This window comes from Pan paniscus, chromosome 6 (assembly GCF_029289425.2).
Source record: "Pan paniscus chromosome 6, NHGRI_mPanPan1-v2.0_pri, whole genome shotgun sequence".
Classification (NCBI taxonomy): Eukaryota; Metazoa; Chordata; class Mammalia; order Primates; family Hominidae; genus Pan; species Pan paniscus.
Window position 1 is genome coordinate 90,295,429 of NC_073255.2, and position 20,950 is coordinate 90,316,378.

Genomic DNA, 20,950 nt, shown 5'->3' on the forward strand with positions numbered 1-20,950 from the left:
GGGTCTCATTTGCCTTCTGGAAATTGCCTTGGCCCGGCTTATGAGGCCTTCCACGTGGGTCGGTGAGAAAAAGTACGCAGCTCTGTCCCAGAGTGCATGGCTGGGCAGATGTAACCCAGGCTGGATGTCCGCCTCTGCCCACCACTTCAGCCCGGCACCATATGTAGGAGACACCTGCTTAGCGTCCTCGGGAACCCTGACTAAGTCCACACCTGCCCTGACATGTCACCTCCAGCCACCCTGTGTCTGCTCTGGTGACACCTTCTTATTCCTGGAACGTACCCAGTCCCTGTCCAGCTCCGTTTTTGCCCACATCGCTCTCGTCTTAAACACCCACCTACCTCAGCCCTCCTCTCTTTGTCCCCCCAAAGCCTCACTTGCTCTTCAAGCCTCAGCTTCAAGGACTCTTCCTACTTTCTGCACTAGGTGAGGCCCCCCGCTTTGTTTTTTCAGAGGCAGGGTCTTGCTCTGTTGCCCATGCTCAAGAGCAGTGGTGCAATCACGGCTCACTGCAGTGTCAAACTCTTGGTCTCAAACAATCCTGCCTCAGCCTCCAGAGTAGCTGGGACCACAGGCACACACCACCATACCCAGCTAATTAACATTTTTTAGAGAAAGGGTTCCACTATGTTGTCTAGGCTGGTCTTGAACTCCTGGCCTCAAGTGATCCTCCCACCTTGGCCTCCCAAAGCACTGGGATTACAGGCCTGAGCCACCGCACCAGCCTTACTCTGTTTTGTACTCCCTGGCAGCTGCCTCCCCAATTAGGACACTCAGCTGCTTGGCCTCCCCAGCCAGAAGGGCAGGGCTCAGTAAATATGTGTCACCCAATAAGCAGGGACTGGGTGCCAGGCCTTGGATACCTGCCACGCTCTTGTGACTTGTCTTTCTGCCTTCAGTCTTGTCCCTTCCTTCAACTTCCCACCTGCCCCTAAAGTGGTCTTTCTGAGACACACCTGGGACTCCATCACTCTGCTTGTCAGGTATCCAGAGCTCTATCCAAAATCATCCCAGGCCGGGCATGGTGGCTCACGCCTCTAATCCCAGCACTCTGGGAGGCTGGGGCAGGAGGATGGCTTGAGCCCAGGAATTTGAAGCCAGCCTGGGCAACATAACCCAAGACCCCATCTCTACAAAAAAATCAAAAAATTAGCTGGGTGTGGTGGCTCACACCTGTAGTCCCAGCTACTCTGGAGGCTGAGGCAGGAGGATTACTTGAGCCCAGGAGTTTGAGGCTGCAGGAAGATATGATCGTGCCACTGCATTCCAGCCTGGGGACACAGAAAGAACTTGCCTCTGAAAAAAGAAAACTTGTCCTGCCCCCACCCCACCCCCCCTTTTTTTTGAGATGGAGTTTCATTCTTGTTGCCCAGGCTGGAGTGCAATGGTACAGTCTCGGCTCACTGCAACTTCTGCCTCCTGGGTCCAAGCAATTCTCCTGCCTCTGCCTTCCAAGTAGCTGGAATTACAGTTGCGTGCCACCACACCTGGCTAATTTTTTTGTATTTTTAGTAGAGATAGGGTTTCATCATGTTGGCTGGGCTGGTCTCGAACTCCTGACCTCAGGCCATCTGCACACCTTGGCCTCTCAATGTGCTGGGATTACAGGCGTGAGCCACCGCACCTGGTCTCCAAACCCCTTTTTGAAGAAGCCTCCCATCCAGCCACAGTGCTTCACTGGGATGGGCCCCTCCCTCTCTGACATTTACCATATTTAACACTTTTTTTTTTTTTTTTGAGACAGGGTCTTGCTTTGTCGCCCAGGCTGGAGTGCAGTGGTGTAATCATGACTCACTACAGCCTCAACCATCTTTACTCAAGCAATCCTCCTCCTGCCTCAGCCTCCTGAGTAGCTGGACTCCAGGTGTGTGCACCACCACGCCTGGCTAATTTTTGTGTTTTTGTTTTGTTTTTTTGAGACGGACTTTTGTTCTTCTTGCCCCAGCTGCAGTGCAATGGCGTGGTCTCAGCTCACTACAACCTCTGCCTCCCAGGTTCAAGTGATTCTCCTACCTCAGCCTCCCGAGTAGCTGGGATTACAGGCTCCCGCCACCACACCTGGCTAATTTTTGCATTTTTAGTAGAGATGGGGTTTCACCATGTTGGCCAGGCTGGTCTCGAACTCCTGACCTCAGGTGATCCACCCGCCTCGGCCTCCCAAAGTGCTGGGATTACAGGCATGAGCCATCATGCCCGGCCTCATTTTTGCATTTTCGTACAGACGGGGTCTCCTTATGTTGCCCAGGCTAGTCTCAAACTCCTGACCTCAGGTGATTCACCCGCCTCAGCCTCCCAGAGTGCTGGGATTACAGGTGTAAGCCACATTTAACATTTTCTAGAGAAAGGGTTCTACTATGTTGCCTAGGCTCATCTCAAACTCCTGGTCTCAAGCAATCCTCCCACCTTGGCCTCCCAAAGCATCGGTATTACAGGCCAATAAGGTCGAACTCCTGACCTCAAGCAATCCACCCACCTCGACATCCCAAAGTGCTGGGATTCCAGGCGTGAGCCACCACGCCCGGCCCCGTGGCACATTTTCCTTCCGTGGCTTTTCTTCTTGAGGTCACGTGCTCCCAGGAGCACAGAGAGCTCTGGGGTCTTCCTGGACACTACCTCTGCTGTGATGAAGAAGGAGGGCCTTGGCAGGCCACCTGAGCTGCGTTTCCTGACCCTGTCCCCGGTGACAGCTGTGGCCACAATCCAAAAGAGAACATGAAACAGTGACCGTAAAAGTAAAGGCAACACTCTTTTTTTTTTTTCTTTTTTTACTTATTTAAAAAGGCCTTGGTGGCAGGAATATAGTGTAAAAATCATTGGAAAAACTAAAAGGCATCGATACATATCCGAATATACATTTTGTACATAAATTACATTTCCTTTAGTCTTTCTGAGTGAGGTCCTGATTCAGTACTGAGGTCTAGTAATTAAGAGGTCCCGGGAGCTGCACGTTCAGGCCGGCATAGTCCACCATGTACATTGGCCATTGCTAGAGAGAGGGACAAAGGGACTGGATTAGGACTCCAGGTGATGCGGAACAAACCCAAAATGCTTAGTTCTGCTTTTGGAAGAGCTTTCTCAGAGGCTATTTATTTATATTTTTTATTTTTTTGAGATGGAGTTTCACTCTTCTGCCCAGGCTGGAGTGCAGTGATGCAATCTCGGCTCACTGCAACCTTGGCCCCACGGGTTCAAGCGAGTCTTCTGCCTCAGCCTCCCGAGTAGCTGGGATTATAGGCGCCCGCCACCATGCCCGGCTAATTTTTCTATTTTTAGTAGAGACGGGGTTTTGCCATGTTGGCCAGGCTGGTCTCGAACTCCTAAGCCTCAAGTGATCCTCCTGCCTCGGCCTCCCAAAGTGCTAGGATTACAGGCGTGAGCCACCACACCCAGCCTATTTATTTTTGAGATGGAGTCTCGTTCTCTTGCCCAGGCTGGAGTGCAATGGGACGATCTTGGCTCACTGCAGCCTCAATCCCCTTGGGCTCAAATGATCCTCCTGCCCCAGCCTCCCAAGTAGCTGCGACCACAGGCACGTGCCACCATGCCTGGCTAATTTTTTTTTTTTTCTGAGACAGTGTTTCACTCTTGTTGCCCAGGCTGCAGTGCAATGGCGCGACCTCGGCTCATTGCAACCTCTGCCTCCCAGGTTCAAGCGATTCTCCTATCTCAGCCTTCCAAGTAGCTGGGATTACAGGCATGAGCCACTATGCCCCACTATGCCCGGCTAATTTTGTATTTTTAGTAGAGATGGGGTTTCCCCGTGTTGGTCAGGCTGGTCTCGAACTCCTGACCTCAGGTGATCCACCCGACTTGACCTGCCAAAGTGCTGGGATTACAGGCGTGAGCCACTGCACCCGCCAGCCAGTGACATGTCTTTTCATGTCTCCAGCTCTGGTGCGGCTGAAGGGTGTGGGCAGGTGGACCTCAGCCGGCCCATCTGCCCAGCAAGGATGTGAATTCCTGCCTGAGTGCCTGTGAGTACCCCACGAGAAGGATGGGCTACCTCTTGGGTGAGACAGGTGGATGCATCTATAACCCCCGAGGCCGGAAGGTCCCCCCTCAAAGCCCAGTGCCTCCCCGTCCCCTGGGCCCACATCCCAGAGTAGACGGCCCTGCCCGACAGAGGGGTGAGGGCCACAGAGATGAGTGCCGGAGTCCAAATCCGTGCAACTTTACCACGAGTGAGATCTGGTTGGCCGATGCCACTGAATCCGGGTTAGAGGACGAGGAAGAGGAAGACGAGGAGGAAGAGGAGACGGAATTTCCTTCCGAGACCCGCTTTCTCTTGCGCTTGGGAATGCTGCTGTCTTTGGCTGGAAGGAGGGGAAAAGGCTGTTGACACTGGAAGCTGAGGCTTTTCTGTCTCAGCCTCCTGAGCTCCCTGGAAAAGTGCTCTGTCTTAAGGTTTCGAGTCCCCCTTTCAGGATTTCAGGCTCCTGATCCCCTGGGGGTCAGGGCCCACCTGTCCAGAGCCCACATGTCCAGCCTCCTTCCCAAAGCAAGCCCGAGGGCCCACTCTCCCCGGCCTCCTGCTCTTGCTGGCCTGCCTGCCTTTGCTAACACCGTATCCTCATCCCCATGTGTCCCTCCTCCTCCCCAGCAAGCTCACCCCTTAGGCCCTAGGTCCTCTCTCTTTCTGGTTTTTTTTTTGAGATGGAGTCTCACTCTGTCACCCAGCCTGGAGTCCAGTGGCGTGATCTTGGCTCATTGCAACCTTTGCCTTCTGGGTTCAAGCGATTCTAGTGCCTGAGCCTCCCAAGTAGCTGGGGTTATAGGTGTCTGCCACCACGCCCAGCTAATTTTTTTGTATTTTGAGTAGAGATGGGGTTTCACCATGTTGGGCAGGCAGCTCTTGAACTCCTGACCTCAAGTGATCCATCCACCTCGGCCTCCCAAAGTGCTGGGATTATAGGCATGAGCCATCGAACCTGGCCTATATTGTTTTTTAGGGTCTCACTCTGTTGCCCAGGCTGGAGTGCAGTGGTGCAATTGTAGCTCACTGCAGCCTCCAAGTCCTGGGCTCAAGCAATCCTCCCACCTCAGGTTCCCGAGTAGCTGGGACTATAGGTGCGCGCCACCATGCCTGGCTAACTTTTTGTATTTCTGCATCATTATGTTGCCCAGGCTGGTCTCCAGTTCCCAACCTCAAGCAATCCTCCTGCCTCAGCCTCCCCAAATGCTGAGATTACAGGCATGAGCCACCGTGCCTGGCTCATGGCAACAATATTAATTGCATTCTCAGTTTCTGAGTATTTTCTGGGTGCTGGGCACTGTGCTAAATGCTTTGCACATTGTCTCCTGGGATCCTCCCAGCAACCCTCCAAGATCCTATTCACATTTCACTCACGAGCACCCGAAGGGGCAGGGCTGTTAAAGGACTTTCTCCAAGGCCAAGTCTGCGTGGCTCCAGAGGCCACATTCTTTCCTGGGCTCTTTAAGGCTGTGAGGGGATGTGGGGACCCAGGAGAGGCTCTGGGAGTTCTGGGCAGGCTGGGACTGTAGGCTAGGTTGTCCAGGGAGGGTATAAAGAGGACCTGGAGCCAGGCGCAGTGGCTCACACTGGTAATCCCAGCACTTTGGGAGACCAAGGTGGGTGGATTGACTGAGGTCAGGAGTTCGAGACCAGCCTGGGCAACATGGTGAAGGTGAAACCCTGTCTCTACCAAAATACAAAAAAATTGTATTGCTATGGTTATCACTAATGTATGGTGGTCCTGAGTGGAGAGTTCACAGGTCCAAGTAGACAGGCAGTGCCCCAGTGAAAGAAACTCTGGTTTAGAATCAGAGGTCCTAAGTTCAAATTTCACTGTGGCCACTTACTATTATCACTGTGTGAATCTGGGAAAACTGATGAACCTCTCTGAGTCAAATGGGGAAACCAGTGTGATGTGAGACTCAAAAAACACCGCATGCATAAAAGAACCCAGCACCTAGTTCAGCACGGAGCAGGGGTCAGCAGGTGTTTTGTGGTTGCTGGATTAACTTGAGGTGAAGATGTAAGACTTTGAGCAGCACGTCCTGATTGGATGGATTACTGCATGGAAACCTCGCCCAGCCCAATAAAGAAGGGCTTTTATTGTCTTTTTGAGACAAGGTCTCACTCTGTCACCCATGCTGGAGTGCAGTGGTGTGGTCTTGGCTCACTGCAACCTCCACCTCCCAAGCTCAAGTGATCCTCCTGCCTCAGCCTCCCTACAGGTGCACACCACCCTGCCTGGCTAATTTTTTGTAGAGACGGGGTCTCTGTATGTTGCCCAGTCTGGTCTTGAACTCTTGGGCTCAAAGAATTCTCCTGCTTCAGCCTCCCAAAGTGCTGGGATTACAGGCGTGAGCCACTGCACTCAGCCCACCGGAAGGGTCTTAATGACACAGAGTAAGGGCAGGCTGGGTCCATGGGGCAAATGTCTCTTCAACTGGTGGAGAAGTCAGAAACTGGGGGTCTGTGGTGAGGCATAGAGACCCTGGGAAAGAGAAGACCCTGGAGGCAGGAGGAGCCCAGGCTATGAGTCAGAGGGATTTTTGTGGGAGATTCCACATGAAAAAGAAGTCAGAGGCTGCCCCACCCTCTGTCTCAGACTGGTCCATGGGCTGTGGCCATCCTTGAGTCACCATGAGAGATGGCCACATTGGAGGGAGTGGTGGATGTGGGTGACAGTATCCACCCTCTGGGCATCTGTCCCAAATCCTCCTGAGGCTTTCATGTGGCCTTCTGTGTCTCTGCCATGTTTTGTTTTGTTTTTTTTTGAGACAGAGCCTGGCTGTGTTCCCCAGGCTGAAGTACAGTAGCGTGATCTCAGCTCACTGCAACCGCCGCTTCCTGGGTTCAAGCAATTCTCCTGCCTCAGCCTCCTGAGCGGCTGGGATTACAGGTGCCCACCACCACCCCCGGCTAATTTTTTTTTTTTTTTGGATTTTAGTAGAGACAAGGTTTCACCATGTTGGCCAGGCTGGTCTTGAACTCCTGACCTCAGGTGATCCACCTGCCTCCCTGCCTCAGCCTCCCAAAGTGTTGGGATTACAGGCGTGAGCCACCGCGACTGGCCTCGTCTCTGCCTTTGACCTGAGAGTAAACCAAATCGCCTCCAGATCCGTGTGTTCAGTGCCAGACCTGACCCTTGTAACTGGCTCTTTTTTTTTGGAAACAGGGTCTCACTCTGTCGCCCAGGCTGGAGCGCAGTGGCACAATCATAGCTCACTGCAGCCTCCACCTTCTGGCCTCAAGCACTCCTCCTGCCTCATCCTCTTGACTATCTGGGACAACAGGTACGCGCCACCATGCCTGGCTAATTTTTAATTTTTTTGCAGAGACGGAGGGAGGGTCTCACTTTATGGCCCAGGCTTGTGACCAGCTCTTGATGGAAGGAGGTGGCTTCTAGCTGGGCTGTGCCACCCCAGGCTGTGGAGTTCCAGGTGAACCTGGTCCTGACAGGAGTCAGGGCCTTGGGTCTCAGGTAAGGTTGTGGCGTGGACTTGCTGAATCCTATCACTGTCCCTGTTGAGCAGCCATACTGGGCCGTGTGGCCCACGGTGGTCTATGGTTCAGATGGGTGGTCCTGAGAGCAGGGTCTACACAGCGTCTGACTCACTATGTGGCCTGGGCAAGTCCCTGGGCATCTCTGTGCCTCAGCTTCCCAGCTGTACAATGAGGTGGGGTAAGATTAGATCAGTATTTTTTCTTTCTTCTTCTTTTTTATTTCTTAGGAGACGGGGTCTCGGCCAGGCACAGTAGCTCACGCCTGTAATCCCAGCACTTTGGGATGCTGGGGTGGGAGGATCACTTGAGGTCAGGTGTTTGAGACCAGCCCGGCCAACATGGTGAAACCTCACCTCTACTAAAAATACAAAAAATTAGCTGGGTGTGGTGGTGCATGCCTGAAGTCCCAGCTACTCGGGAGGCTAAGGCATGAGAATTGCTTGAACTCAGGAGGCGGAGGTTGCAGTGAGCCAAGATCGCAAGATTGACTCCAGCCTGAGTGACAGAGCGAGACTCTGTCTTGAGAAAAAAAAAAAAAAAAAAAAAAAAGGCCGGTAGCAGTGGCTTACGCCTGTAATCCCAGCACTTTGGGGGGCCGAGGCAGGTAGATCATGAGGTCAGGAGTTCGAGACCAGCCTGGCCAATATGGAGAAACCCCATCTCTACTAAAAATACAAAAAAAATAGCTGGGCGTGGTGGCAGGCGCCTGTAATCCCAGCTACTTGGGAAACTGAGGCAGGAGAATCACTTGAACCTGGGAGTCGGAGGTTGCAGTGAGCCGAGATCGCGCCACTGTACTCCAGCCTGGGCGACAGAGCGAGACTCTGTCTCGGAAAAAAAAAAAAAGAGATGGGGTCTCATTCTGTCATCCAGGCAGGATGGCATAATCATAGCTCACTGCAGCCTTAAACTCTTGGGCTCAAGTGATCCTCCAGCCTCAGCCTCCTGGGTAGCTGGGACTACAAGTGCCTACTACCATGCCTGGCTAATTTTTAGAAAAACCTTTTTGGTCCACAGCCATACCACCCTGAATGCACCCGATCTTGCCTGATCTCAGAACTGAAGCAGGGTCGGGCCTGGTTAGTACTTGGATGGGAGAAAAAACTTTTTGTAGAGACAAGATCTCACTATGTTGCCCAGGTTGGTTTCAAACTCCTGGACTCAAGCAATCCGCCCACTTAGGCCTCCCAAACTGCTGGGATTAGAGGCGTGAGCCACCACACCTGGCCAATCAGTGTTTCTTTTTCTTTTTCTTTTCGAGACAGAGTCTTGCTCTGTCACCCAGCCTGGAGTGCAGTGGTGTGATCTCGACTCACTGCAACCTCTGCCTCCTGGGCTAAAGTGATTCTCCCACCTCAGACTCCCAAGTAGCTGGGACTGCAGGCGTGCACCACCATGCCAGGCTAATTTTTTTTTTCTTTTTCTTTCTTTTTTTTTTTTTTTGAGACAGAGTCTTGCTCTGTTGCCCAGGCTGGAGTGCAGTGGCATAATCTTGGCTCACTGCAACCTCTGTCTCCTAGGTTCAAGCGATCCTCCTACCTCAGCCCCCAAGTAGCTGGGATTACAGGCACGTGCCACCATGCCTGGCTAATTTTTGTATTTTTAGTAGAGACAGGGTTTAGCATGTTGACCAGGCTGGTCTGGAACTCTTGACCTCAGGTGATCCACCCACCTCAGCCTTCCAAAGTGCTGGGATTACACGCGTGAGCCACCGCGCCCGGCCCTGATTTTTCTATTTTCAGTTGAGATGGGGTTTCACCATGTTGGCCAGTCTGGACTCGAACTCCTGATCTCAAGTGATATGCCTGCCTCGGCCTCCCAAAGTGCTGGGATTACAGGTGTGAGCCTCTGCGCCCGGCCCAATCAGTGTTTCTTAATCGGGTGCACATCATAGTCACCCGGGAGTACTTTCTCCCAAGTCCCATCATACACCTTAATCAGAACCATCATGCCAGGCGGCCCCCAGGTGCCTAGTGAAAGGTTCTGTATACCCTGCAGATGCCAGCAGAACAGAGGGGGTCCGGCCAGTCTCGGGCAGTGCCTGCCTGCCTCACCACTGTTGGTCACGTGCTACCCCTCTGCTACCCAGGAGGACTCCATGATCCTCCCTGAGGCCCAGCCTGCCTCTTGTCCTTCTAGCTGACCTCGTACACTCATTGGTGCTATGGCAAGGCCTCCCCTCTGCAGGGCACCTGCAGGTTTCTGGAGGCCTCTTGGGGATACCTGGCTCTGTTCATGGAGACCTCAGGCTCCCTGGGGAGGCCCCAGAGTGGAGAGGGGCTATATTTTTCTCAAGGTGGTCAGCCATCTATTGCATGCCCACCTGGACCACATCTATTTCTGCCTTTAAAAAATTTTTTTATGAAATTTTTTTTTTTTTAGAGACAGGGTCTCGCTCCGTTGCTCAGGCTGGAGTGCGGTGGTACAATCATAACTCATTGCAGCCTCCAACTCCTGGTGTCTCTGCTTTTTTCTTTCTTTCTTTTTTTTTTTTTTTCGAGATGGAGTCTTGCTCTGTCACCCAGGCTGGAGTGCAGGGGCGCGATCTCAGTTCACTGCAACCTCTGCCTCCCGGGTTCACACAATTCTCCTGCCTCAGTCCCCTGAGTAGCTGGGATTCCAGGTGCCCACGACCATGCCCAGCTAATTGTTGCATTTTTAGTAGAGACGGGGTTTCACCATGTTGCTCAGGCTGGTCTTGAACTCCTGACCTCAAGTGATCTGCCTGCCTCGGCCTCCCAAAGTGCTGGGATTACAGGCATGAGCCACTGCGCCCGGCTCTACCTTTTTTCAAATGGAACAGTCTCTAGTCCCCCCGGGGCAGAAGGGTGGCTTCTTCACCTCTGACTCACCTGGCACCTTGGCATCATTGCAGATTTCTGCAAAGGGTCTGAAAAAGAAAGAAATGAGGTGGCAGTTAGAAAATGAGGTTTTCCCCTCCTTTATTTTTTTGAGATGGAGTCTCACTCGGTTGCCCAGGCTGAAGTGCAGTGGCGCAATTTCAGCTCACTGCAGCCTCCACCTCCTGGGTTCACGCCATTCTCCTGTCTCAGCCTCCCGAGTAGCTGGGACTACAGGCGCCCGCCACCACGCCCGGCTAAGTTTTATATTTTTAGTAGAGACGGGGTTTCACCATGTTGGCCAGGTTGGTCTTGAACTCCTGACCTCAGGTGATCTGCCTGCCTCCACCTCCCAAAGTGCTGGGATACAGGCATGAGCCATCGCGCCCGGAGAATCCAGGTGTCTGGCTGTTTTCCCCTCCTTCTCACCTGCTCCCTGAGATATGCTGCTGCTGCTGCTGGGGGAGCCTGGTAAGACCCAAATAAAAATGGGGGGCACACCGTTCCAACAGAGCATCCCCCATATAGGCCCTGGATGATGGGCCTGTGCTGGCAAATCTTTCCTCTGGGTCTGCTGTCCTCATCTATAAAGCGAGGATGTTGTCTGACCAAATGATCAGAAATGTGTGCCCAGATTTATGCAAGTGGATATTCATCACAGCATTATTATCAATTATTATTTTTGAGACAGAGTCTCACTCTTTTGCCCAGGCTGGAGTTCGGTGGTGCCATCCTAGCTCACTGCAGCCTCGAACTCCTGGGCTCAATCGATCCTCCTGCCTCAGCCTCCCAGTAGCTGGGAAGGCAGGTGCACACCACCATGCTCGGCTAATTTTTATTTTTATTAATTAATTTTTTTTTTTTGAGACGGAGTCTTGCTCTGTTGTCCAGGCTGGTGTGCTGTGGCATGGTCTCAGCTCACTGCAACCTCCACCTCCTGGGTTCAAGCGATTGTCCTGCCTCAGCCTCTCGAGTAGCTGGGATTACAGGCGTGTACCACCATGCCTGGCTAATTTTTTGTATTTTTAGTAGAGATGGGATTTCACTATGTTGGCCAGGCTGGTCTCGAACTCCTGACCTTGTGAACCGCCCGCCTTGGCCTCCCAAAGTGCTGGGATTACAAGTGCGAGCCACCACGCCCAGCCTATTTTTATTTTTTGAGACAGAGTCTTACTCTGTCGCCCAGGCTGGAGTGCAGTGGTGCAATCTTGGCTCACTGCAACCTCTGCCTTCTGGGTTCAAGCAATTCTCCTGTCTTAGCCTCCTGAGTAGCTGGGACTACAGGCACATGCCACCACACTTGGCTAATTTTTTTTTTTTTTTTTTTGAGATGGAGTCTCGCTCTGTCATCCAGGCTGGAGTGCAGTGACACTATCTTGGCTCACTGCAAGCTCCGCCTCCCAGGTTCACGCCATTCTCCTGCCTCAGCCTCCCCAGTAGCTGGAACAACAGGTGCCCTCCGCCACGCCCGGCTAGTTTTTTGTATTTTTAGTGGAGACGGGGTTTCACCATGTTAGCCAGGATGGTCTTGATCTCCTGACCTTGTGATCCGCCAGCCTTGGCCTCCCAAAGTGCTGGGATTACAGGCGTGAGCCACCGTGCCTGGCCCAATTTTTGTATCTTTTTTTTTTTTTTTTTTTTTTTAGTGGAGATGAGGTTTCACCATATTGGTCAGGCTGGTCTCGAACTCCTGACCTCAGGTGATCCACCCACCTCGGCCTCCCAAAGTGCTGGGATTACAGGCATGAGCCACCATGCCTGGCCGTTTTCCTGCATTTTCTAGTTGTTACTTCAGGGGGTGAACTGTCTGTGGGAGAAAGGAAACCTCCACTTTTTGATTTTGAACAATTTGGTTTTTTTTGACACACGCAAATATTATCGTAATTTTAAAAAAACATGTAGGCCAGGCACAGTGGCTCATGTTTGTAATCCCAGTACTTTGGGAGGCCAAGGTGGGCGGATCACTTAAGGTCAGGAGTTCCAGACCAGCCTGGCCAACATGGTGAAAACCTGTCTCTACAAAAATACAAAAATTAGCCAGGTGTGGTGGCGGGCACCTGTGATCCCAGCTATTCGGGAGGCTGAGGCACAAGAATTGCTTGAATCCAGGAGGCAGAGGTTACAGTGAGCCAAGATGACGGCACTGCACTCCAGCCAGGGCGACAAAGCAAGACCTCATCTCAAAAAAACGAAGAAACAAAACACATAATATAACATTGAAGGCGGGCCGGGTACGGTGGCTCAAGCTTGTAATCCCAGCACTTTAGGAGGCTGAGGTGGGCAGATCACCTGAGGTCGGGAGTTCGAGACCAGCCTGACCAACGTGGAGAAACCCTGTCTCTATTAAAAATACAAAATTAGCTGGGGTGGTGGCACATGCCTGTAATCCCAGCTACTCGGGAGGGTGAGGCAGGAGAATTGCTTGAATCTGGGAGGTGGAGGTTGCAGTGAGCTGAGATCGTGACATTGCACTCTAGCCTGAGTAACAAGAGCAAAACTCCATCTTAAAAAAAAAAAAGAAAGAAAGAAATACACCACAGGCCAGGTGTGGTGGCTGACCCCCATAATCCCAGCACTTTGAAAGGCTGACATGGGAGGATGGCTTGAGCCCAGGAGTTCGAGACTAGCCTGTGCAATACAAAAAAAAAAGGGGGGGCTGGGTGTGGTGACTCATGCGTGTAATCCCAGCACTTTGGGAGGCTGAGGTAGGTGGATCACCTGAGGTCAGGAGTTTGAGACCAGCCCGACCAATATGGTGAAACCCCATCTCTACTAAAAATACAAAAAAAAAAAATTAGCCAGGTGTGGTAGCGTGTGCCTGTAGTGCCAGCTACTTGAGAGACTGAGACAGGAGAATTGCTTGAACCTGGGCGGTGGAGGTTGCAGTGAGCTGAGATCACACCACTGCATTCCAGCCTGTGTGACAGAACGAGAGTCCATCTCAAAAAGAAAGTAATAATATATTAATAAAATAATAATTTAAAAATATAAAGAAATGCATCACAGTGTTGACTTTCAGTAGGAGAGTTACAGCTATCTTCTTTTCTTCTATCTTTTTGTATTTTCCAGGTTGCTGTGTGTATTATTCTGAAAATAATCAAATAATCTATTGTATTAAAAAAAAAAAACTGGGCCGCCCAGGTTTGGGTGTGGTGGCTCACACCTGTAACCCCAGCACTTTGGGAGGCCGAGGTGGGAGGATCACTTGAGCTTAGGAGTTCAAGACCATCCTGGGCAATACAGTGAGACCCTGTTGAGGCTGCACTGGGCCATGATCATACCTCTGTACTCCTGCCTGGGCAACAGAGTGAGACCCTGTCTCAAAACAAAAACCAAAACCCAAAAGATTGTAAGGATATACAGTATAATAGTAATAACGCAGGCTGGGTGCAGTGGCTCACGCCTGTAATCCCAGCACTTTGGGAGGCTGAGGCGGGCAGATCACTTCAGGTCAGGAGTTCGAGACCAGCCTGGCCAACATGGTGAAACTCCATCTCTACCAAAAAATACAAAAATTAGCCGGTGTGATGGTGCACACCTGTAATCCCAGCTACTTGGGAGGCTGAGGCACGAGAATCGGTTGAACTCAGGAGGTGAAGCGTGCAGTGAGCTGAGATCGTGCCACTGCACTCCAGACTGGGTGACAGAGCAAGACTCTGTCTCAAAAAAAAAAAAAAAAAAAGAGAATCACTGAGACTATGCAATTATAATTATCCTAAAATATATAATAAATATTCATATTTAAATATAAACATATTTATATTTAAATGTTAAAAATCAGAATTGTATAGTCAGAAAAAGTCAAATTTAATTAAAACATGTTTTGTTTTTGTTTTTTCCCCAGAGAACAAATGTAATATCTAAAAAAAAATCTTTAAAAATAAGTAAATGTCCATGACTGTTGAAGTTGTATGTTTCAGGAGAAAGAGGCAGGAACTATTACAGTACACCTGGGTCTGGATCCCAGCTGACCCACCGTGACCTTGACTTTCACCCTCCCCATGGCCTCGCCCTCTCTGTTCCCCGTTCCAGAGGCCGGGCACTCACTGGAGCTGGTTAATGATGACCATGCGGACATGCTCTCGGGCCTTCAGGATCTTCTCCAGCCGGTGGATGTCGTACGTGTTGGGGTTCCGGAAGGGGATGTCATCAGGCAGACCCGTGACCTCCACGGCGTCTGGGCTGTCCCGGATTAGTTTATAAGGGACCAGCACCGGCCGGTTCAGGCCCAGGGCCTCACCTAGAGGGCACAGGAAGTCACAGTGAGGAAAGATGTCTCCTGTCAATGGCAAAGCCCTCTAGGGAAAGGGCTGGAGTCTGGTCTGCCCTAGCCCAGCAGCCATCACACCCAGAGAGTTTAAAAATCAAGACCCTGGCGGGCGCAGTGGCTCACGCCTGTAATCCCAGCACTTTGGGAGGCTGAGGCAGGAGGATCACGAGGTCAGGAGATCGAGACCATCCTGGCTAACACGGTAAAACCTCGTCTCTACTAAAAAAATACAAAAAAATTAGCCGGGCGTGGTGGCGGGCACCTGTAGTCCCAGCTACTTGTGAGGCTGAGGCAGGAGAATGGCGTGAGCCCAGGAGGTGGAGCTTGCAGTGAGTGGAGATCCCGCCACTGCACTCCAGCCTGGGCGACAGAGCGAGACTCTGTCTCCAAAAAAAAAAAATCAAGACCTACAGGCTGGGCATGGTGGCTCACACCTGTAATCCTGGCACTTTGGGAGGCCAAGGCAGGAGGATCGCTTGAACCCAGAAGATCAAGACCAGTCTGGGCAACATAGTGAAACCTTGTCTCTACTAAAAATAGAAAAATTAGCCGGAAGTGTTGGTGCACGCTTGTAGTTCCAGCTACTTGGGAGGCTGAGGCAGGAGGATCACCTAAGCCCAGGAGGTGGAGGCTGCAGTGAGCGGAGATACGCCACTGTACTCCAGCTTGGGCAACAGAGTGAGACCCTGTTTAAAAAAAAAAAATCAACATACACAAAACGTGGGTCATGGGCAGAGCAGCCATGTCCCCAGGGAGCAGGCAGCCAGCTGGGCGCTCCTGAAAGCCAGGCTGGCTGCAGAGGGAGGCCCCCCACCACCCCCGGGAGGAGGGCTTGGTGTGCTGACCCTGACCACAGGCACTGACCGTATTTCTCGTTGAAGAGTTCCTTCACCTGCTCCCGCAGGATCACCTTCTCCCCGAGTCTGTTGGCGTCATCTTCATCTACAAGAGGAAGACAAGGGGGCATGAGAGTTGGCACCAGCTTAGCCACTGGACCTGCTGCTTCTCCCACCAGATGTCCCTGATCTGCCAAAACATTACATTCTCTGCAGGGCCGACCCACTCCTATATAGCTGTTTTTTTTTTTTTTCTTTTGAGACAGAGTCTCGCTCTGTTGCCCAGGCTGGAGTGCAGTGGCATAATCTCAGCTCACTGCAACCTCCGCCTTCTGGGTTCAAGCGAATTCTCCTGCCTCACCATCCCAAGTAGCTGGGATCACAGGCACGTGCCACCATGCCCAGCTAATTTTTGTATTTTTAGTAGAGATGGGGTTTCACCATGTTGCCCAGGCTGGTCTCAAACTCCTGGGCTCAGGTGATCCACCCGCCTCAGCCTCCCAAAGTGCTGGGATTACAGGTGTGAGCCACTGTGCCTGGCTGCAGCTGGTTTCTAGCATCAGTTGTTGGTCTGTCCATCCATCCATTTTTCTTTTTTTGAGACACGGTCTTGCTCTGTCACCCAGGCTGGAAGGCAGCAGTGGATCATAGATAGCTCACGGCAGCCTCCAACTCCCAGGCTCAAATGATCCTCCCGCCTCAGCCTCCTGAGTAGCTGGGAATAAAGATGTGTGCCACCATGCCTAATTTTTTAAACTTTTTGTACAGATGGAGTCTCGCTATGTTTCCCAGGCTGAAGTGATCCTCTTGCTGGCCTCAAGTGATCCTCTTGCTTTGCCCTCCCAAAGTTCAGGAATTACAGATGTGAGCCACGGTGGCCAGCCCATCCCACATTTTTTTATCAGTGTCCCCAGCACAGGCCCTGTGTTGGGCACAAAACAACCTAAAGAGAAGAGGCAGGGCTGCTTCCCTGAGGGGCTCCCAGCCAGAGGGGGTGTCATCTGGTCACTAAAGTACAACAGGACACACTTAGGAGACAAGGGGCATGAATGAGGGTGCCCACCCTGTGTGGGCAAGTCTGGGGAGACCTCCCCCAGGAGAGGATGCTTGAATGGGCTCTCAAGGCCTGACATGGTGGCTCATGCCTATAATCCCAGCACTTTGGGAGGCAGAGGCAGGCAGATTACTTGAGGCCAGGAGTTCGAGACCATTCTGGCCAACATGGTGAAACCCCGTCTGTACTAAAAATACAAAAAGATTAGCTGGGCATGTGGCGGGCACCTGTAGTCCCAGCTACTCAGGAGGGTGAGGTAGGAGAATCGCTTGAGCCTGGGAGGTGGAGGTTGCAGTGAGCAGAGATCACGTCACTGTAGTCCAGCCCGGGAGACAGAGACCTATCTCAAACAAAAATGAAAACAAACAAACAAACAAACAAAAAATGGGCTCCAAAAAGGCAGGTAGGAGTTTGTGAAGGACGGAGTGGCAGTGGGAAGCCACCGGGACAGAAGGACCAGCCATGCATAGGCACTCACTCAAGTGTGAAAGATCTCGTGTTGGCTGGGTGCGGTGGCTCACGCCTGTAACCCCAGCACTGAGGGAGGCTGAGATGGGCAGATCACCAGAGGTCAGGAGTTCGAGACCACCCTGGCCAACATAGCGAAACCCCGTCTCTACTAAAAATACAAAAATTAACCGAGTGTGGTGGCGGGCACCTGTAATCCCAACTACTCAAGAGATTGAGACAGGAGAACTGCTTGAACCCGGGAGGCGGAGGTTGCAGTGAGCTGAGATCGCGCCACTGCACTCCAGCCTGGGCAACAAGAGCGAAACTCCGTCTCAAAAAAAAAAAAAAAAAAAAAAAGAAAAGAAAAGAAAAAAAGAAAAAGATCCCATGTCCTGGAAGTGGCTGAACTTTGGGGTGGTACAGGGGAGATGACTGATGGGCCTAGTGGGGTCCATGTACAGGGGCCGGTGTGACTGTGCTGGGTTGTTGGAAATCCCCTGACCGCTTGCTGACCAAGGTCTGTGAATGGGAAACAGACTGTGTCTGGGAGTGTGGGGGCCGTGCATTCTCCCTGCTCACTGCCCAGGTAACCGTCACGGCCTATCTGCTGCTTGAGCCCTGGTGTGCTCTGCTCTCCCCTCCCTGTAGCCTAGAGGAGCTGCTGGAGTCAGTTAGCCCTGGAGATGGGGCCTGAGCTGGGCTGTAAGGCTGAGGGGAGGTTGGGCTGGAGATGGGGTCTGGGGCAGAGCTCTGCAGCAGCCTGTGGGCTTGTGCCAGGGTTGAGGACGGGGCTGGGATTGCAGGAAGGGTGGTTTGCATGTCCAACAGGAAATCTCCTCTCTGAGAAGCGTGGGGTCACATGGGCTGGGCCTCTTGGGGCAGGCGGGTTCGGTAAGGGTGAGATGTTGTGGGGTGGAGCTAGAAGCAGGCAGGGAGCCAGGGCCGGATGATTCAGGGCAGAGCAGACTGATGGGTCTTTGGAGCAAAATGACTCCTGTTTTTTTTTCTTTTTGTTTTTCCAAGACAGAGTCTCACTCTGTTGCCCAGGCTGGAGTGCAGTGGCACGGTCTCGGTTCACTGCAACCTCTGCCTCCCAGGTTCAAGCCATTCTCCTGCGTCAGCCTCCTGAGAGCTGGGACTACAGGCGCCTGCCACAAGGTCCGGTTAATTTTTGTATTTTTAGTAGAGATGGGGTTTTGCCATATTGGCCAGGGTGGTCTCGAACTCCTGAGCTCAGGTGATCTGCCTGCTTCGGTCTCCCAAAGTGCTGGGATTACAGGCGTGAGCCACTGTGCCCGGCCTGACTCCTGTTTTTTGAGACAGGGTCTCACCCTGTTTCCCAGGTTGGAGTACAGTGGTGCCATCATAGCTCACTGCAGCCTTGAACTCTTTGGCTCAAGCAATCCTCCCCACTCAGCCTCTCAAGTAGCTGGGGCTCCAGGCATGAATCACCATGCCAGACTTAAGTTTTTAAAAAATTTTTTGTAGAGAGAGTCTCTCTCTGTTGCACAGGCTGTTCTCGAACTCCTAAGCTCAAGCGATCCTCCTGTCCGCAGCCTCCGAAAGTGCTGGGATTACAGTTGTGAGCCACTGTGTCTGGCTCTTTTAATCTTGAAAACTCTGGGAAGAGCTCACTTCTGTTTAGGAGGCTGCCTTGGGAACTGCATCTCCTGGCCTGGTGCTCTGTGCTGCTTAGAGTCTGCTGACCCCGTCTGGGTGGCTTGGCCTCCCGTGCGCAAGCTGCCAGAATGGAGGCCCTGTTCCCCATGTGGGGGTTGCCCCAAAGAGCAGGGAGCTTCCCACAGGACAGAGGCTGGGCACCTGCTTGGCCTGGTTCCTCCTTTTCCCAGGGCTCCAACACCCACCACCTCAGGTCCTCCCAAACCCTGCAGGTCCCTGGCCTGGTCCATCCACACCCACACTCAGCAATCTCCGCACATCTCTGAGTTGCTGATCTGTCTTCAGGCACGGCCCGCCAGCCACCCTGCGTGCCCAGAGACACTGCAAACATCAGCCACTCCAGACAACGTCCTCCTCCCGTGTCCCTATCTCGTGGAGTAATGCCTCTAATTCAGCCACACCAAGACCCCACGCTCCACATCCCCTAGAACCCTCGTCTTCTCCTGTGACCCAACACGGGCCTTCCTTTCAGGACTAGGATGTGGGAAGAATCAAGGCCACCCTTGTCCAAATCCGTGCAGACAACAGTGATGGAGTCCTGGGCCCAAGGACCAGCTCCTAGAGCCTGCAGGGAAGCAACAGCACATTCCATCTGTCCCCATGCCACTGAGGAATCTTTGGTGGCAGGATTCTCAGCAGGCATGGCCATGCATGCACAGAACAGAGAAAGGATGGCCTGGATCACACACATCACTGTGTGCAGATGCTTTCCTAGACACTGCAGCCAAAGACACAGAGGCTCAGAGAGGTAAAGAAACTTGCCCAAGGTCACATAGCCTCTAAGCACCAGGAGTACTCTGTGTCGACCCCAAAGCCCTGGTCTTTCCACTCTACCATGAGCCCTGGGTTTCCTGAGGTCTCAGATTCCTCTACAGTTTCTTTCTTTTTCTTTTTTTTTTTTTTGGAAGAGTCTTGCTCTGTCACCCAGGCTGGACTGGAGTGCAGTGGTGCGATCTTGCCTCACTGCAACCTCTGCCTGCTGGGTTCAAGTGATTCTCCTGCCTCAGCCTCCCGAGTATCTGGGATTACAGGCACACACCATCACACCTGGCTGATTTTTGTATTTTTAGTAGAGATGGGGTTTCACCATGTTACTCAGGCTGGTCTCCAACTCCTGGCCTCAGGTGATTCGCCCACCTCGGCCTCCCAAAGTGCTGGGATTACAGACGTGAACCACCATGCCCAGCCTCCCCTACAGTAGCTGTAGAAAGAAGGCTTAATCTTTAAGATAGTTTCCTCTAATCTGTTGCTCTCAGCCCACAATGCCACACCTCTGTCTTCTCCTGTGTCGGGACAGAGCGAGACTCAAAAGTCAGAGCTCTACGAAACCTGCAGGACAGAAAGAAGCTTAGCAGGCCTCTCAAAGACGAGGCCCAGACCGGGCACGGTGACTCACGCCTATAATCCCAGCACTCTCAGAGGCCGAGGCAGGTGGATCACTTGAGGTCAGGAGTTCCAGACCAGCCTGGCCAACATGGCGAAACCCCGTCTCTACTAAAAATACAAAAAATTACCTGGGCGTGGTGGTGCATGCCTGTAATCCCAGTTACTCAGGAGGCTGAAGCAGGAGAATCCCTTGAACTGGGAGGTGGAGGTTGCAGTGAGCTGAGATCGCGCCACTGCACTCCAGCCTAGGCGACAGAGCAAGACTCCGTCTCAAAAAAAAAAAAAAAAACCAAACAGGCTGGGCGCGGTGGCTCACATCTGTAATCCCAGCACTTTGGGAGGCCGAGGTGGGTGGATCACCTGAGCTCAGAAGTTCGAGACCAGCCTGTCCAACGTGGTGAAACCCCGTCTCAACTAAAAATACAAAAATTAGCCAGGCGTGGTGGCAGGTGCCTGTAATCCCAGCTACTCCGGGGGCCGAGGCAGGAGAATCGCTTAAACCTGGGAGGCGGAGGTTACAGAGAGCCAAGATCGCGCCATCGTACTCCAGCCTGGGGGACAAGAGCGAGACTTCATCTCAAAACAACAACAACACACAAAAAACCCAAACAAACAAAAGACATGGGACCCCAAACTTACTATGCCAAAGGGAAATGTTAAGCTTGGGAACTGAGTCACGCAATAGCCTTTTGTTCCTAAACAGATGGCTGCAAGATAGAAGGCCACCTAGCTCCCCTGGTGGCCTCCCTCACCCTGGCCATGTAAATTCACAGCTTATCTTCACAGGCAGGGGACAAAGATAAGAATAGAAATCATTGCTCTGTCTACCCAAGACAAATGCCTATATGACTTCCTCTACTCTATTTACTTTATCTTATGTAAAAGGCAGATTTACTGAGCACAGGATAAATACATCATTAACTATTCCTCTTCCCCCTTTATCTTTTTATTTTTCGAGAC

The 20,950-nt window shown here is 52.1% G+C and overlaps 1 protein-coding gene across 12 annotated transcripts in view; it reads right to left on the reverse strand.

The window, feature by feature from the left end:
* Positions 1–1,387: 1,387 nt before the first annotated feature.
* The window catches only part of GTF2IRD1 (GTF2I repeat domain containing 1), a 149,676-nt gene continuing 130,113 nt past the window's right edge, over positions 1,388–20,950 (reverse strand). For 6 of the 12 annotated variants that reach the window (XM_034951436.3, XM_063605859.1, XM_063605860.1 and 3 more), the window contains 5 exons: positions 15,449–15,526; positions 14,362–14,554; positions 10,327–10,364; positions 4,177–4,313; positions 1,393–2,986 (listed from right to left, as the gene is read on the reverse strand). In XM_034951436.3, the coding sequence (XP_034807327.2) occupies positions 2,918–2,986; positions 4,177–4,313; positions 10,327–10,364; positions 14,362–14,554; positions 15,449–15,526 (515 nt within the window). In that variant the 3' untranslated portion in view covers positions 1,393–2,917. Of the gene's footprint in view, positions 4,314–10,326; positions 10,365–14,361; positions 14,555–15,448; positions 15,527–20,950 lie in introns of all 12 variants that reach the window. The other 6 variants (XM_034951437.4, XM_063605858.1, XM_034951434.3 and 3 more) reach the window with 4 other exon arrangements.